The sequence below is a fragment of the Mus caroli genome, unplaced genomic scaffold (genome assembly GCF_978045245.1).
Source record: "Mus caroli unplaced genomic scaffold, Mus_caroli_1 scaffold_17, whole genome shotgun sequence".
NCBI classification, from domain to species: domain Eukaryota; kingdom Metazoa; phylum Chordata; class Mammalia; order Rodentia; family Muridae; genus Mus; species Mus caroli.
The window spans coordinates 41,189,709-41,207,477 of record NW_028227272.1 but is presented as its reverse complement, the minus strand read 5'-3'; the positions used below and the strand labels follow the sequence as shown (position 1 = coordinate 41,207,477).

Here is a 17,769-nt window from a genome sequence, read left to right as displayed (position 1 = left end):
TCACGTACTTATAATTCCAGCTCTGGGAAGGTGGAGACAGCTAGCCTAATCCAATAGGGGAGCCTCAAGCCAGTGAAAGATGCTATCTCAGGAAGGAGAGTGAAAGGCATGAGTGTGGTTCCCACATCTTTAATTCCAGCACTTAGGAGGCAGAAGCAAGCAGCTTTCTGAGTTCAAAGCCAGCCTGTCTACATTGAGTTCTAGGCCAACCAATCTAAAAAGTAAACAAAGTAAAAACATAGCAGAAGGAACAGCATCAGCAGTGTACTCTGGCCTTCACGTGTACACGCACAGGCAAGTACACACACACAGGCGTGCTTGCACACACAATACAAATAAAGCCAAGATGCTTTGAAGAATGACATGCATACACACACACACACACACACATACACACACCATCAGAAAACAACCCCCCAAATCACACACACAAAATTGGGTGAAAAGATTTTTGCATGACACACAAGAAGCAGTCCAAAGGCAAACCAAGGAGGATACAGAAGAAGCCTATACTGGCAGTGTGAACTGAACGTCTGTGACATTCTGCACAATTTACACGTACAACTTCTGTTCTGTGATGTGCTGGCATGTGGAGCTGAAGTCTGAGAGGGCTCTGAGTGGGATCAAGCACCCTTACAAGAAGAAGGAGAGATGAAGAGATGGTTCAGCGGCTAACACTGCAATGCAGATTAGCACCCTTATAAGAAGAGACAGGCTGGAAAGGTGGCTTAGCAGTTAAGGTCATTTACTGCTTTTGCAGAGGACCCAGATTTGGCTCCTAGTACCCATATGGAGTTCTCAATCACATGTAGCTCCAGTTGCATTGGCTCCAACAACCTCTCTGGGCTCTGCAATGTCTTGCATTTACCCAGTGTACACAAACTCACACATATACATAAACAATAATTTATTATTTCAAAAAGAGAAGAAGTGTGGTGATCTTTCTCTCTGTACATAATTAGGACTAGAAACTTTTTAGTTTTTTAAGATTTTATTATTTTTAATGATCTTTGTGTTTTTGTGTGGGTTTAAGCACACGAGTGCCCAAGGAGGCTGCAGGTGTTGACTCCCAGTGGTCTGGAGTCGAGAGATGCCTGACAGAGGCACTGGGAGCCAGCTTAGGTCCTCTGCAAGAGGAGCTCCTACTTAAACTGTGGAGTCATGTGTACAGCCCACGGGCTGGAATCTTCGTTTTGGACTTCTCAGCCTCCACAACTGCCAGGTTAACTTGTCATTGATCTATGACACTTTCTTACTGGAGCCTGTCCTGAGACACTCTTACTGCTTTCTCACTGGAGCCTGTCCTGAGACACTCTCACTGCTTTCTCACTGGAGCCTGTCCTGAGACACTCTTACTGCTTTCTCACTGGAGCCTGTCCTGAGACACTCTTTCTCACTGGAGCCTGTCCTGAGGCACTCTTTCTCACTGGAGCCTGTCCTGAGACACTCTCACTGCTTTCTCACTGGAGCCTGTCCTGAGACACTCTTACTGCTTTCTCACTGGAGCCTGTCCTGAGGCACTCTCACTGCTTTCTCACTGGAGCCTGTCCTGAGACACTCTCACTGCTTTCTCACTGGAGCCTGTCCTGAGACACTCTTTCTCACTGGAGCCTGTCCTGAGGCACTCTTTCTCACTGGAGCCTGTCCTGAGACACTCTCACTGCTTTCTCACTGGAGCCTGTCCTGAGACACTCTTACTGCTTTCTCACTGGAGCCTGTCCTGAGACACTCTCACTGCTTTCTCACTGGAGCCTGTCCTGAGACACTCTCACTGCTTTCTCACTGGAGCCTGTCCTGAGGCACTCTTTCTCACTGGAGCCTGTCCTGAGGCACTCTTTCTCACTGGAGCCTGTCCTGAGGCACTCTTTCTCACTGGAGCCTGTCCTGAGACACTCTCACTGCTTTCTCACTGGAGCCTGTCCTGAGGCACTCTTTCTCACTGGAGCCTGTCCTGAGGCACTCTTTCTCACTGGAGCCTGTCCTGAGACACTCTTACTGCTTTCTCACTGGAGCCTGTCCTGAGACACTCTCACTGCTTTCTCACTGGAGCCTGTCCTGAGGCACTCTTTCTCACTGGAGCCTGTCCTGAGACACTCTTACTGCTTTCTCACTGGAGCCTGTCCTGAGACACTCTTTCTCACTGGAGCCTGTCCTGAGACGCTCTTACTGCTTTCTCACTGGAGCCTGTCCTGAGACACTCTCACTGCTTTCTTACTGGAGCCTGTCCTGAGACGCTCTTCCTGCTCTTACTGCTTTTGAAGAGGGAGCTTTGGGAGCTCTTGGTAAAGCGACACCCAAGTAAAACCTGAAGAGGGGGAAGCATCCCCTGAGGCTATGTGGAGGAAGAGATGCAGATCACAGGCTCAGAAAGCAAAGGCATCCAGGCAGGGATGACCCTGGTGTGTGTGAAGACAGGGCTGAAGGATGAGGCATACTGAAAAGACTAGCTGGAAACGAGGCCACAGAGGGAGGGCCTTCTCAGTATTACTGCACTGATAACCACAACCGCAAAGTACCTTAAAAACCGGGCTGAGGAAGGACTGTCACTTGACTGAGTTTTGGTGCCACTCTCGCTAGATCCCATTTCTAAACTCTTTTTAAAGGTTTCATTTTCTATCAGAGCACTTGAAGGCTTATTTCTAACTGCGTGCTTTTGTGTGTGGGACAGTACCATGTGCAGGCGCCTACAGAGCTCAGAAGAGGATACTGGATCCTGAGAAGCTGGAGTCATGGTGGCTGTGAGCCTGCTGGGTGCTGGGATCAGAACTTGGGTGTCTCCAAGAGCAGCAGGCCATCTCTCGAGTGCCACAGTCTTAATAAACTTTAAGACTGAAAACACAATGTGGGGGCTGGAAGATGGGTCAGTGGGGGAAGTACTTGCATGCACGTGTGAGCCTGAGTTCAGACCGCCAGCATGGGGCGCGGCAGAACATGTCTATAATTTTACCATTGGGAGACCGAGATAGGCAGATCTCTGGAGCTCACCAGTCAGACAGTTTAGCTGAATCATTGAATTCCAGGTTCAGTGTAAGAGCAAGTCTCGGAAAAATAGGGTGGAATGCAACCAAGGAAGACAGTCAACATTGATTCTGTCTCCACATGTGTGTACATAGCACATAAACATACACACACAGAGAATAAAAACATTATGTGTATGTGGCAAAATGTAATTAATATAAAGGGATAAACCCTGAAAAGTAGCATTTCTCTGTGCTCTCGCTCTCCAGACCTTGTCCTAGAGCAATCACTGTGAGGTTGCATGCGTATCCTTGCAGAAATAATCTGCGCCAATATATTCCTTAAAAACCAGACGGAGCTGCGGGGGAGTCGGCTTGATGGGTAAGAGTGCTGACAAGCATGCGGCCCTGACCTTGGATCCCTACAATCTGCACGTGTGGCCCTGTAACCCCAGCGCTGAGGGTGAAGAGCAAAGAGGACAGGATTGCTGGGGCTTGCTGCTTGCCAGTCTAGCCAAAACCAAAACCAAACCCATCAAATAAAATGAAAAAACCTGTGAGCTCCAGGCTCACCGAGAGATCCTGTCTCAAAGGAATAAGGTGGGCACAGCAGAGGACACTCAAGGATTTCACCTGGTCTCGACTCTGTAATGACTATTTCTTTTACTTGCCAGTTTATTACTAAGAAGCATTTTAGCTACCCACTGGTCACTCCAATTTTCTTTCTTTTGACTACTAAGCATGTGGTTGTGATTGACAAAGTGCATAGTATTAATGTCGCCAGGCCTTTATTGCTCTCTCATGTATTCACTGCTGTGACGAAGTGGTTTGATTCTATAAGCTTCACTTCTGGGTTCCTTCGACTGAGTCACTACAGAGACCCAATATGCATACCTAGGAAACTAGAAAAGATTTCTTTTACTTGAAAAAGAAACCAGGGGCTGGAGGTATAGCTCAGTGGTAGAGTGCCCATGTAGTATGTATAGCCCTAGTTTCAAATCCCGGTACTGCAAAATCAGAAAGAGAAAACTAATACTGTCCTTCCTTAAGACAAAATCAGAATAACAGTAGGACCTGATAATGCTCAGCCACCTGCCCCTACTCAGACAGCAGGCTGGGAACACAACAACCTGCTAGCTGCTCTGCTCTGGGGACCAAATACTGACTTCCTCTGCACATACTAGACGCTAAAAAGTGAAATGGTTACGATTCCTTTCTTCAAGAACTTACAAGAACCAGGAGTAAAAGCTCGGAGTAGGTAGAAGGTAAGATTTTACTAGGCAGCCTCCAACATGTACTCCTGAAATCAGGAGCAGTCTACTTTTAAAAACATAAAACAAAACAAAAACTTAAGCAAACAAAAAGTCTTACACATTTATAGAAATTTAATCCACTCGGTAGGGATGAAAGGAGACTGAAGTGTCAAGGAAGGAAATGTGGTAGAGCAAGCGGATCCAGTCTTGGCATCCTGCAAGTTTCACCATGGAGAAGCACCCACTATGGCCCTTCTGGAGGAGGGTGCCAATAAGGGGCTGGATGAGAAGCCTCCAGGAGCAGTGATACCAGGTCCCTCCCATACCCATATCCTCAGCCAATGGGATAACTTGTTTCCTGCTTTAACCATATAAAGCAAATTTATTTTCTCTAAAATTTGAACTAGAAAATTTCAACCTTGGGGACAGTTGTTCCAACTAGTCAAGAGAAGGCTCCTGAGTCTAGCAAGGCAAAGCAAATGCTGTGTGCTACATACAGTTCCAGGACCTCTAGCCCTGTCCCTGAAGCAGCCAGAACTCCAGCAAGCAAGCTCACACCCTCCTTCACCATTTCTACTCCTACGGAAGAGACTGACAGAGGCTTTCCTGGGGAAAACCAAACATACAGTTAGGGCCAAACTCAAGCATATTTGATCCGGTTTTGTAAAAAGCTGTTAACTCTTTTATTAGTAAATTCTCTCTTTTCTTCCAACCTTTCTCCCTAGAATAAGTATTTCGACCCCTCTTCTGGAGGAGTATGAGGTTAGGGCTATGCAGACATCTTAAAGCCAGTTCCCTCAGAAAGCCAGTCTCACAGTTAAGAACAGGTCTCTACCACACCCAGGCTGAAACCCAGGATGCTTGAATTTTAGTCCATTTGAGTGGGTGAGACCTGGTGTTGTGTCTGTCTGTCCTTCAGGTCAGACAAGCCTCTAGGACTAGAGGATGGGAAGAGATGCCCTTGGTGTAACTGCTTTGTATGGCCTCACTTGAGGCTCTTTTTCTACCCTTGAGCCAGGGACAGGGCAACCAGGTACCAAGGAAGCATCTTTGAATCATCAGCCCCTCCCCCATCCCCCTCCCCCCCCCCCCCCCCGTGTGATTTGAGGAGTGGTTGGGGTTGTATCTGGAAAGCCAGGCGGGCTCCATAAGGAAACCATTATGAGCAGGCACAGGCTTGGGTGCTGGTCACTGGATCAGCATTCCACCTGAATAGCTCTGTCCACTCATCTCATCCATAAGAGTAAACTTTTTTCTTATAGCACTGCCTCAAGACAGGGTGAGCACCAAGGCCAGGCTCAGAGCGCCTCTTAGGGCAAGAAGGGGTGGGAAGTGAGGCAGTACATCCCAGGAAGAAGATGAGGTTGCCCAAGGCGCTAAGTACAGTCCATGCACATGCTCAGACCCAGCTCCGAGAGCCAGAGGATGATGCACATTTGTTTCCACTTGGCAAAGTAGGAAACGGAGGCTTGGAAAATTGGGAGAACAGCACCAACAAGCCAGTTCTGGCCCTGTACCCAACAGGTAGCAGGAACTGCTGCCTCAGCCCTAGTCTGCCTTGAGTGTCCCCAAGACATAGATGGAGGGTCCTTTGCCACTCCCCAGGGGAAGCGGTCCAGTGACATCTTTAAGACACCTCCACATATACCCACATTCCCCACAATGCTCACACCTGGCCTACAAATCTCTCTGGTCATTTTTTACAAGGTGACCCGGGGGGAAGCATGTGAATTGTGGACAGGAAATAGAGTTGCAGTCCTGGTGGCAGCCACCAGGGTCAGTAATTTCCTGAGCTGGGGGAGGGGCAGTTGCACTGAAACACACTACCATAGGGTTCTTCAGGAATACAGTTAAAAAGGCAGGGAAACTTTGGCTGGCTTCTGGGTGCCTCATTCTCAAGAATGAAGCAAGCAGCAAACAAACGAAATCTCCTATGTCACTAAGCATTTAAATAAAAAGGCTCAACATTATCATTTAGACAAAATACCTAAATGGAAGGGGGAAGAGTGAATGGGGAGTGGGGGCCAACAAAAACTGAAGGCAATTTCCAGGGAAAGCCCATACAACAGTTAGGGGTAAGAATCCATAAAATAAGCATATGCCATTAGGTGGAGAATAAGAAAAACTTTATAAAAAGAAGAGACTGACTGGTTAAGACTAAAAACAAATCCCATAACCCATATAAGAAGCCGGGCAAGGCTACCCCTGCAGATAGCCCAGTGATGTGGAGCAGGAACAGAGAGCTGGGTGGTTGGTCCTTTGGAGCGTGATTAAGGTGGGGAGTGAGCTAACCAATGGGTGATCCCGAACCCATGAATGCAGGGGCAGCATGAACTGGACCCAAAGGGTTATTAAAAAAAAACAAAGAAGGCATTATGTTGGGGGAGGGAGTGGGATGGGGAGGGGTTGGGAAAGAGTCAGGGATGAATATGATCAAAATACTGTGTACTGTGTTCACAAAGAATTAATAAAAGTACTATATTTTTAAAATATGGACAGTGGTAAAGGAGACATCCCATGTCCTCCTCTGGCCTTCACATCAGTGTAGGCCACACACACACACACACACACACACATATATACATGCAAACACACACACAATTTTATAAGTTTAAAAAGGATACAGAAAACTAAGAAATGAAAGAGTAAGTATCAAAAGAAAACAGTTGAGAATGGTTGTCTATGAAAGCTGTATTAAGGCTGGAAAGCAGGGGGAATGTTAATGCTTACTGTTTTGATATTATTTACTTATGTACACGTATTTATTTTATACGTGATTTAATTAAAGTTAATTTAAAAGTTACTACAAGTTCTTATATGCCGCTGTCAAGGAGTCTTACTCAGCCATTAAGGAGAAGTGCTCGCATGAACGATTGATCTGAGCCAGGCGTTCAGTATGTGCAACTAGTGAGAGTGAGGATGCCGGAGGAAGCCGGAGGAAGCCGGTTTCCAAACTGGAGCTGACACTTGCTGGTAAGGCCGTGTCTACACATGTGTGTATCACTTTCTTAGTGGCCGTAATCTGAAAGTGGGATATCAATTTTCTTCTAGTTTTTCATGATTTCCATATAACTTGAATTATTTGTTTTGTGCTCAATGACTCTGTTTTATCCTTGCTTTTTAAAAAAAATCCAAGATTTCCTTCACTAGGGAAAAGTATCATTACACTAAGATTTACAGGTACTAACTGGAGTTGACAGGCAATGGAGAGGCCAGATGTAGTGTTGTAATTCCAACTGTGAGGATGCTGAGGCAGGAGAATAATGAAGATGAAGCCTGTGTACAGAGCATGAGGAACAAGTCAAAAATCCTAGAAGACTCTAGGTAATGTTTGTTTGTTTGTTTGTTTCGAGACAGGGTTTCTCTGTGTAGCCCTGGCTGTCCTGGAACTCACTCTGTAGACCAGGCTGGCCTGGAACTCAGAAATCCACCTGCCTCTGCCTCCCAAGTGCTGGGATTAAAGGTGTGCGCCACCACTGCCCGGCTTAGGCAGGAAATTTAAAAGCATAAAGAACACTAATGATCGGAAAGCAACATAGGAAATGCAGTAGCTCCTATCACTCTAACCATGGGTCTGCCTTAGCAACTCTTTAGAAAGAAAGGCACGATAGTCTGGCAGCCACATGGTACATTTGACTTGTAGAAAAGTGTACTAGGAGATTATTAGAAATACGAGAAAAATTAAAGAATATACAAAATGAAACAAATGAAAAACGAGGCTACAAACTTGAACACCCCCCACCCCTACCCCCAATAATTGGCAGGAAATAAAAAGCCATCCTAAAAACCAAATATAATTGAATAATTGAGAGCACTGCTTGTTAACAAGCAGCAAAAGGAAATATAGTAGACACCTACGTGTTTCGGGGGTGAGGGTTGGGCAAACACAGAACATTGGACGTTTCAAAGCAGGGGGAGGAGGGAGCACCTACCTGTTTCAGAGCAGGGGAGCATGGGATCAGTTCTCCTATTCTGTTTATCCCAGCATTGATTTTCTTCTTTCTGTGCCTCTCCACTAGAAAGAGGAAAAAAAAAATCACATTATCAACCTTTATACTACTTGGCCAAACTGTTCAATTTACCTGGACAAAGGAATTATCGGTACAGAAATCACATGTGGAAGGGGCTGAGAGGTTTATAGCTCAGCGGCAGAGCACCTGCCTAGTATGGACACGGGAAAAGAAATGGAATCCTAGGCCAATAGTCATTATTTACCAATGATTGTACCTAAGGTTGTACATAAGGTTTTTAAAATGCAGTATTTTAAGTAAAATGTTATGAAAATAAATGTATGCATTACTTTTATAAGCATTGTAAAGAAAATCCTAAATTATAACCACACTAAAATGATAAAGGGGGAGACGGGAAAGACAACTTAGTGGCTTAGAACATTGGCTGTTCTTCCAGAGGAGCACGGTTTGCGTCCCAGCACCCAGATGGCAGCTCACAACCATCTGTCACTTCAGTCCAAGTGGAGTCAATAACCTCTTCTGTTCTCCCAGGGCACTCAGCACACAGAGTACACACTGAAAACTGATAAGAAGGAACTGTTAACAGTGCAATATTAGGCCGGGCGGTGGTGGCGCATGCCTTTAATCCCAGCACTTGGGAGGTAGAGGCAGGCAGATTTCTGAGTTCGAGGCCAACCTGGTCTACAAAGTGAGTTACAGGACAGCCAGGTCTATACAGAGAAACCCTGTCTCGAAAAAAACCAAAAAACCAAAAAACACAATGCAATATTAGGTGACCTTTCCATTATAATTCAAATAAGTAGTAAAGATTTATTGATAAACAAATTTATTTTTTAAATTCATTGTTTACATGTATTTATTTGTGTGTGTGTGCACAGCACACACGTGGAAGTCAGATAATAACTTGCTAAAATCAGTTCTTTCTTTCCAACATGTCTGCTCCAGTTATCAAACTCAGGTTGCCCTGTGTGGTAGCAAACCACTTTACCTGCTGAGCCATCACAACAGCCCAATAACCAAATTTAAAGAAACCAGTAATAAGTTATCAAAAAGCTGCCTCTGCTTTAGCAAATGTGGCCTTTCTTTAAATTTTAAGAACCTTAAAATGCCTACTGTATGATGACAGGCCTTGATGGAATAGAAGCAGCTGTCGGTTATGTCTTAGATAAGAAATGCGTAGGCTCGGTTTTGCCTCATTTCTGGGATATCCACTCTGACCACATGGAGTACCAGCTTTAACAGTTAACTTAACATAGCCTGAATGTAGCTGGTCTTTGCTATTTTGTAGGTTCTTCTTTAAACCCCACCCCCTTGTCTTCCCCCTTCATCTTCCCCCTCCCAGTTTCATCCCCTAACATTATACATGCGAGAAAAAGGATAGAGTGGAGAGAGGAATTAGGAAGGTCCCTGAATCTAATTTCTTTCATTTGTTTCTTCTTTGAGCATGACTACAAACAAACTGTAACCAACCTCCCTAAATGACCAACAACTGCCTTTGGGGCTTTAGCATTTATATACCCTCTGAAAAGTTCTCATAATTCCAAATGTTACACAATTGCAAAAACTATCTGCAGCTGGCAAAACCAAGCTTCTGCTAGAGCCCGAGGCAAATCATGGTCAGCCGCTGTGGACAGTCCCAAGCAGCCCCACATCCCACACCTGGGATTAAATTGAAAGTACATTCTTATGTCTGTATTTTTAAAGAAACCAAAATCCCCAAATTGTCACTACATAGGATCACCTAAGAAGAGAGAATTTTAATGAGGAATTATCTAGGTTGTCCTGTGGTCATATCTGTGGGAACTGTCTTAACTGCCTAGTCCATTGTGGGCAACTCCATTCCCTAGGTAGAGGTCCTGAATGGTATAAGAATAGAGAAAGGTAGCTGAAAACAAGCAAGAATGTGTTTATGGCTATGGATATGATGCGACTAGCTGCCCCTGCCTTGCGCTCGCTTCCGTCAGTGATGAACAGCAAGTTGGAACTGTAAGTCAAAGAAATCTGCTCCTCCCCTAGGCTGCCTTTGGTCAGGATATTTTATCATGGCTACAGAAATGAAATCTAGAGTACAGGACAACTGACAACTTGTAAATTAACTGCCAGAATGTTCCAGACTGACATGCTAAAACTCTTAAAACAAGTAAGAATACAAGGGAGTTCATTTAAGTAATTTCTATAAGACGATGAAAGTGAAAGCAGGCCTCTTGGGCTGGAGAGATGGCTGTGCGGCTGGGAGGCTGTTTTGCTCTCTCTCCTAGAGAACCTGAGTCAGTTCCTAGCACACACATTAGGTGGTTTACAACCAACTGTAATGCCAGCTCCTAGGGGATCTAAATCTCTGTGGGCACCTGCATATACCAACACACACACATAATTAAAAAATAATAAAAATTTAACACACTGGGCTGGAGAGATGGCTGAGCGGTGAAGAGCACTGACTGCTCTTCCAGAGGTCCTGAGGTCAATTCCCAGCAACCACATGGTGGCCCACAACCATCTGTAATGGGATCTGATGCCCTCTTCTGGTGTGTGTGAAGACAGCTACAGTGTACTCATATACATAAAATAAATAAATAAATCTTAAGGGGAAAAAAAAAGAAACTAACTTTACCTTTTTTTGAGTACAGAAAACCATGTCTGTAATATGTAATATGCCAAAGTAAAAATGGACACACAATTAACACTGTACACTTGGCTGGCTGTGGCCTGTAATCTAACATTAGAGATAAGACCATCTTTATACATTTGTTTCTATGACAGGAGTCTATAGAACGTTGTCCACACTCACTAGGCACAATAGCACAAGCCTGTAACGCCAGCACTCAGGAGGGAGCCGCAGGTGGACCTTTGTGAGTTTCAGGCCAGCTAGGGCCACACAGACTTTGTGAGAAGGAAGACTGCCACATGCAAACAGCCCACTGCTCATGCCCCCCTCTTCAGGGGACTGCTCCTCTGGACCATGAGCAGACATAACCTTCACTGTCCCAGTGTCCTGGGGGGAAACCCCTTCCAATACTAGCCCCAAAATACTCTAATTTCATAACAAATCCAAAATAGGCTATGAATCAGATGTTATGCAGCCAGCTCCACGAGGCTCTGGGAATATTTTGTCAATAAAAACAATTAGGTTGCCCTTTCTAAAATGTAACAAATAATTCCATGTTTACCACATAAAAACTTGTAATCAACCATGGCATAAGTGATTGCAGCAGAGTTCAAGTCACTGCACGTACCTGCATTGTGTGTCTCTCGGTTCTTCTTCCTGAAACAGAAAGGACAAAGACAGGTAATAGGAAGAGAACTGAAAAACATTTTTCAGTTTTCATAGCCATAAAAACAAATGCTATAAAACTGTATTTATTACATTGATTTACTGATACCCAGAAATCACACACTTAGAGTAGAATCAAGCACTATCTGAACATGCAATTTCATTGTAGACTGCTGGGGGAAGCTGCAGCAGACCAGTGGAGGGGAGCAGTGGTGCAGTGTAGCTCCGAGATTCCCGATTCTGCCAAGGCAGATGCGGTGGGAAGAGCATGCAGGGTGCAGACTGCATCCAAGCCATCTTCCCACCTGTGGACTCAGGTTATCCAACGCTTACATTTACTTAACATTTCTACTAAGGACATTGACTTTCCCTTTTTGCATAATTACCCAACGTATTAGCTTTCACTAATAGCTCTTTGGAAACGGAAGAGAATATAGTACTTTTAACCTTACTAAAGGCAGTGGCTTGGGCTGGAGATACCACTCAGTGGTTGGAGGCACTGACTTTTCTTCCAGAGGTCCTGAGTAGACCACACGGTGGCTGGCTCACAACCATCTGTAATGGGGACCTGATGCCCTCTTCTGGTGTGTCTGGGGACAGTGACAATGTACTCACATACATGAAATAGACAAATCTTAAAAAAAAAAAAGGGGGGGGGGAAAGCAGTGGCCACACAATTCTAGGCAGACATTGCTTAAATGCTGGAAACTCAGAAGAGGGCCTATAAGAAAATGAAAGTAATGCTATGTATATTTTCATTAATGGATTATAATGTTACAAATTAAATACAATCTAAATGTTTCAGGAGCTACAAAAGGAATACAGGATGCCAGTGAAAATGTCCTTAGAAAGCAAACATGTTACATAGATTTGATACAATGTTTTAACTACTGATGATCACTCTTCTCAGGCTTCAGAGAGAATAAAGCCAGGTAAATTCTAGCTATGTGAATCTTTCAGTAAATCTATTTCTACCCATCCACACATATTGGAACTAATTCTGCTTTTTACCTGCCTACGTGATATTATTTGGGGCTGTGGATACATACCTGTGCTGCTTTTTCGTAGGCGTCTCATGCTCTGTCATTTCTGGCATGGTGAGAGTGATAGGACTCTACAAAGGGATAAAAGACAGATATACTCCAAGATGTTTAGCTCTTCTAAAGTTTAGAGAAATCAAATGCCAATTCTATTTCAATACCAAAAAAAACAAAACAAAACAAACAGAAAACCCACAGAAACATACTTTACTGGATGTTGTAGATGAAAGGAGATCTAAGGAAATAGAATGCAAGTTGGAGATCCCAACACTAGGAGGGCAGAGACAGGAGGATCATGAGTTAGGGCCAGCCTGGGAGGCCTGGCAGGTGCCAGACTAGCATGAGCTTCAGAGTAAGCTGCCACTGGTAAAGCACTTGGCCAGCAAGAAGGAAGAGAACACACTGCCCGATCCTCTCCAGAAACGGCAAAGGCCAAACACTAGTCTAACTAGCAGATGCAAACCACAGTTAGGCTTCCTTCAATTTCCAAGTGTCACAAGTCTCAGTTATCCATGGAGACTCACTAAAATGTGAGTGTGAAAAATATATGAAGACCATGAATTTTCCTCTTTCTTCTTTCCTTCTTTTTCCTCTTGGCCCTCTCTCTTTTCAGAGAGTCTCATTATGTAGTCCAGGATGGCCTCAAACTTGTAATCCCCCCTGCCTCAGCTTCCTGAATGTTGGAATTATGGCATACACCACTACCTGGTTAGAAACTGATGTCCTATAGGGCAATCTATACGTAAATGGGAAAAGCCTGGAGACAGAAGAGTTAACACACGCGTGCAGAGCTGTACAAGGTCAGCAGTCCTACTGGGGATTCCCTTCTCCTCGCTGACTTTCCATAGTTTGAAAGGGAAAATGTTCTCGGGATACACTGAACAAAAAGAGGCCACCAAGGTAGGGTACCTGTTGGGCTACAAGGGAAAGATAGAAATGCAACACTCCCCATGACCCCTCTTCTGGGAAGGGGAGGGAAGGGAGGTAATAAGTATAGAAGTAAACTCAGAAAGCATGGGTTTAAAACCTGGTTGTACCCCTTCCTAGCTGTTTGGTTGTGGGCAGACTCTTGGAACTTTAGTTCTATATAACTGGGCTGCTTTGAGAAGGGAGCAAAAGAATGCCAGGAAGGCACAACGCACACATGCACGCACACACGTGGTGCCTGGAAGCAAGAAAGGCCTAGGAAAGGCTCTATTTCACAATAAGCCCCAGCCCTAGAAAGGAGGAGGGCAGAAGGAGGGAAGGCAGACAAGAAGCTGACAGGAAACACTGACTGATACGGCCTTGGAGAAGATGGAGTCACAACTCATCTCCAGGCCTAGCAAGATGGCTTAGCAGGTGAAAGTGTCTGCTACCAAGCCTGACAATCCGAGTTCCATGCCGAGCGCACACAGAAAGAGGAACCAACCCCTGCCGAGTTGTTTCTATACGCCACACACGCCATGGGGTGTGCACACCACAATTAAAAACAAAAAAAGCCTTACAATGTTTTTCAAAAACAACTCACTTCTGCAGCCTGTTCCTGTTCCACGTCTCCTTCTAGCTGGTGAAGCTGCCTAAGGCCTAGAGAAGCCCTGCAGTGGATAAGCACGGAACCGTACCGTGGGGACAAGCCAGCAAGCAAGCACACAAATGACCCGTCTCCCTTCTCACCCAGGGCTTGCAGAGTTTCTTCACGTTAGATTCCTGGCTTCCAACACCTCCTCTTTCTGATTCAAATCTATCATCTTCTGCCAGAAGATGGTCTCTATAGGTTATGTTTTCTTCTTACTACAAAAAAGAAAAACCAATGAGAGTTTATAGCCACCAAGTATCCATGAGATGAAGCTGGCAACTGATAGCATGCAGGCAAGTTTTAGTGGCAAGAAGGATATCCCTGATCATTCCCCACCACTGGAAAGCAAGTGAATGCAGTTACTCTCAAAACACCCTTCTCCAGTGGGTAAACCATAAAGGGGGGGGGGGGGAGACCTACAGGCAAGGGACAGCATGTACACACGTTTTAATTCTGTATGCTCATGGTCCCTTGAGCCCTCACTACCCATGGATTTCCAAAGACCTCCATGTTATGTCTAATATTAAGACCCACCGTCAATTCTAAAATTATCTTTCCTTCCATTTCCCTTATTTAAATTTTATTTCTTCTTCACATGTGTATACACATTGTGTGGTACGTGGTTACAAGTGTGTGGGCACATGTGAGTATATGTGAGAATGTGCACACATGAGGAGCTCCAAGGGTGATCCCCTCTGCTTAATTCTTTTAGTGGCAATGACTCTCAACTAGACTCAGAGTTTCCTGTCAATATGGCCAGTCTCCATAGCTGGCCTGTTCTAGGCACCCTGTCTCCACAGTCCGAGCCACCATGCCCACCTGGTATGTGTGGGTTTTGGGGATTCTAACTCTGATCCTCTTGCTCCCTTAGGGAGTGACTTGCTCAGCACTAGGAAGGTAGGCTAAAGACCTGTGAACAGAGGAGGGGACAAAAGACACACTTCACAGCTCTGTGCCAGACCTACATGTGAGGAAGAGCAGGGGGTCTAGAATTCTAAGTCTTCCTGGGAGATGGCCCTTTCTCCTTTCTTCTCTTTCTTTCTATTTTAGGATAATGTTTCCCAAGCATAGATAATAAGAATTACCTCACTGTGCTTTCTGTCTGTGGGCCCACAGGTGAGAGAGAACATGTGGGATTTACGTTTCTGATTCTAGGTTACCTTACTTAAAATATTTTTTAGTTCCATTCATTTCCTGCACATTTCCTAACTTAATTTTTCTTTACAACTGAATAAAAGCCTATGTTGTGTGTGTGTGTACATTTGTTCATCTGTTGATGGACTTCCAGGCTGGTTTTATATCTGTGCTATTTTGAAGAGAGCAACAACAAACATGGATGGGCAAGTGTCTCTATAATAGCGGATACAATCCTTTGTGTATATTCCCCAAAATGGGTCATATATATATATATATATATATATATATATATATATGGAAATTCTCTTTTTAGTTAGATTTTTTGTCTTGTGTATTTCTGTGTGTGCACATGCATGCACTTCTATGTGTGCAGTTTATGTGTATGTGTGGTGTATACACGTGAGTGTGTAGTGCAGCCACTGTGGAGGCCACAGAGCTTTCTCTATTGCTCTCCATTTTATTGCCCGCTTTCAAAGCTTTCTATCTTGTCATCTCGCTCTAGCTAAGGCTGTATTAAGTAAAAGTGAAGAAAGTAGACATCCTTTCGCTGTTCCTTATTATAATAAAAATGCTATTCAAGGGTGTGTAAACTATTGTAGCCACTATGGAAATTAATAGGGAGGCTTCTCAAAAAAAACCTTAAAACTAGGGCTTGGGGAAGTGGCTCGGTGGACAAAGGGCTTGCTGTACAAACATAAGGCCCCAAGCTCAGATCCTTAGCACCCACATTTAAAGAACAAAAAGCTGGGTTGAGCAGTACATGCTGTACTCCCAGCATGATGGAGACAGATCCCAGAGGCTCACTGCTCAGCAAGTTCTGCTGAAATAACAAGCTCCAAGAAAAATGAGAGACCTTTCTTTAAAAACATAAAGTAAAGGGTGATAGAGGAAGACACGCAAAGCCAACCTCTGATCTTCATATGGACATGTACAGGTAAGTATACATGTTCCCACACATGCACACATCCATATACATACATACGACACATATGTACATGTACAGGTAAGTATACCTGCTCCCACACATGCGCATATACAAATCCATATACATACATATGTCACATACGTACATATGCTCTCAAAAAGATCTAAAAGTGATATAGATTAGAAAGGGAAAAGTTAAATTATTTCTATTTGTAGATGACATGATTCTATACTTAAAAACTCCATGGAAATTCTCACACACACACACACACACGTGCACACACACACACACACACACACACACACAATACACAATCTGTTATGGTGGCACATGGATGTAATCACAGCACTGAGGAAATGTAAGCTGGAGGATTATGAATTCCAGGTAAGCTAGGGTGACCTGGTGAGCTCCTGTCAGAGAGACAGAAGTGAGGACCTCGGGGTTGATGGGCAGACACTGAAACTTGAGGCCTCTGGTTTGGCTAGCTGGCTAGGTAGCAGGGCCCCAGTGGTGTCCCTGCCTCTTCCCTCAGCACTGGAACTGCAGGTACGTGCCCCGTGCCTGGCTTACACGCGGGTGCAGGTGATGTGAACGCTGTTTCCCATGCTTGCACAGCACGGCCTTTACTGACGGAGCCATCTCTCCAACCTCCAAAATTTACATTCCTTATGTTAAAAAATAACCAGAATAAGGGACTACATTATCATAAATCTTTGTCTACTTACCAATTAATCTACAAATGCAGACATGGCTTTTCTCCTCCTCTTGGCACTGGGGCAGAGCCTTGGACCCCCGAGTCACACATCCAGCTCACATGCATTTTAAATACAGTATTTACATGACTAAATAAACATACTTCCTAAAACAGTTAAAGTGCCATGAATCTTTAAAGACAGATGCTAAAATATTATATTAATAATCTATGAGCTATTCTATCTTCATGGGAAGAAAAATCACTGGGAATCAGGTTAGGGCCTGGCTTGACTCTGACGTGGTCCTTAGGTCTCCTACATCAAATCACAGTTTCTATCACTTTTTCAGCCTTGAGGTAAAACACACACAAATTGCAGATATCTTAAGTACAGCATTCAGTGAGCTTTGACAGATGCACACATTTCTATGATTCAAACCTCATCAAACTATGATATTACTATCAATTAATTCTTTCTTGGCCTTCCCTAGTCAATCCCTTTCTAGTTTCTGAGGTAATTACTTTCCTGTTTCCCCCACTGGACTTTATATAGATGTATTAGCTGAATTCTCCTGTGACAAGCTTACACTCAGTTTAATATAAATGTATACTTTCTTCAGGAGTCAGCTCCTTTCTATGAACATAGATGTATGAATCTTCAACACTGGCTGTTTATCTATTTTCCTATTGATGGCTTGCCATTTTGTCCACTAAGTGCTACTGGCACAAATTACAGACACCACAGGACAGACAGTCACTAGACAGTCAGCTGAACATTTTGTGCTTGTCACTGGTATCTGGACAGTTTCCTAAATAGCAAAGAGCATGGTGGATTTTTTTCTAAAAGAAGGCCCAGGTACACTCTGGTAGGTAGACAGCTACCTTTGCACAGCTTAGAATAGCTTAGCATTCAGACCCTCCCCCGTGTCTGACCAGTGCCGGGATCTTCCTGTCTTGCTGACCAAG

At 44.3% G+C, this 17,769-nt stretch overlaps 1 protein-coding gene across 2 annotated transcripts in view; it reads right to left on the bottom strand.

Moving 5' to 3' along the window:
- Usf3 (upstream transcription factor family member 3) overlaps window positions 1-17,769 on the bottom strand; it is a 52,270-nt gene that overhangs the window by 14,456 nt on the left and 20,045 nt on the right. The window contains exons 2-5 of one of the 2 annotated variants that reach the window (XM_021184405.3): window positions 14,149-14,265; window positions 12,502-12,566; window positions 11,415-11,443; window positions 8,143-8,225 (exon numbers count right to left, since the gene is read on the bottom strand). In XM_021184405.3, the coding sequence (XP_021040064.1) occupies window positions 8,143-8,225; window positions 11,415-11,443; window positions 12,502-12,548 (159 nt within the window). In that variant the 5' untranslated portion in view covers window positions 12,549-12,566; window positions 14,149-14,265. Of the gene's footprint in view, window positions 1-8,142; window positions 8,226-11,414; window positions 11,444-11,904; window positions 12,043-12,501; window positions 12,567-14,148; window positions 14,266-17,769 lie in introns of those variants that run through there. The other variant, XM_029470300.2, reaches the window with a different exon arrangement.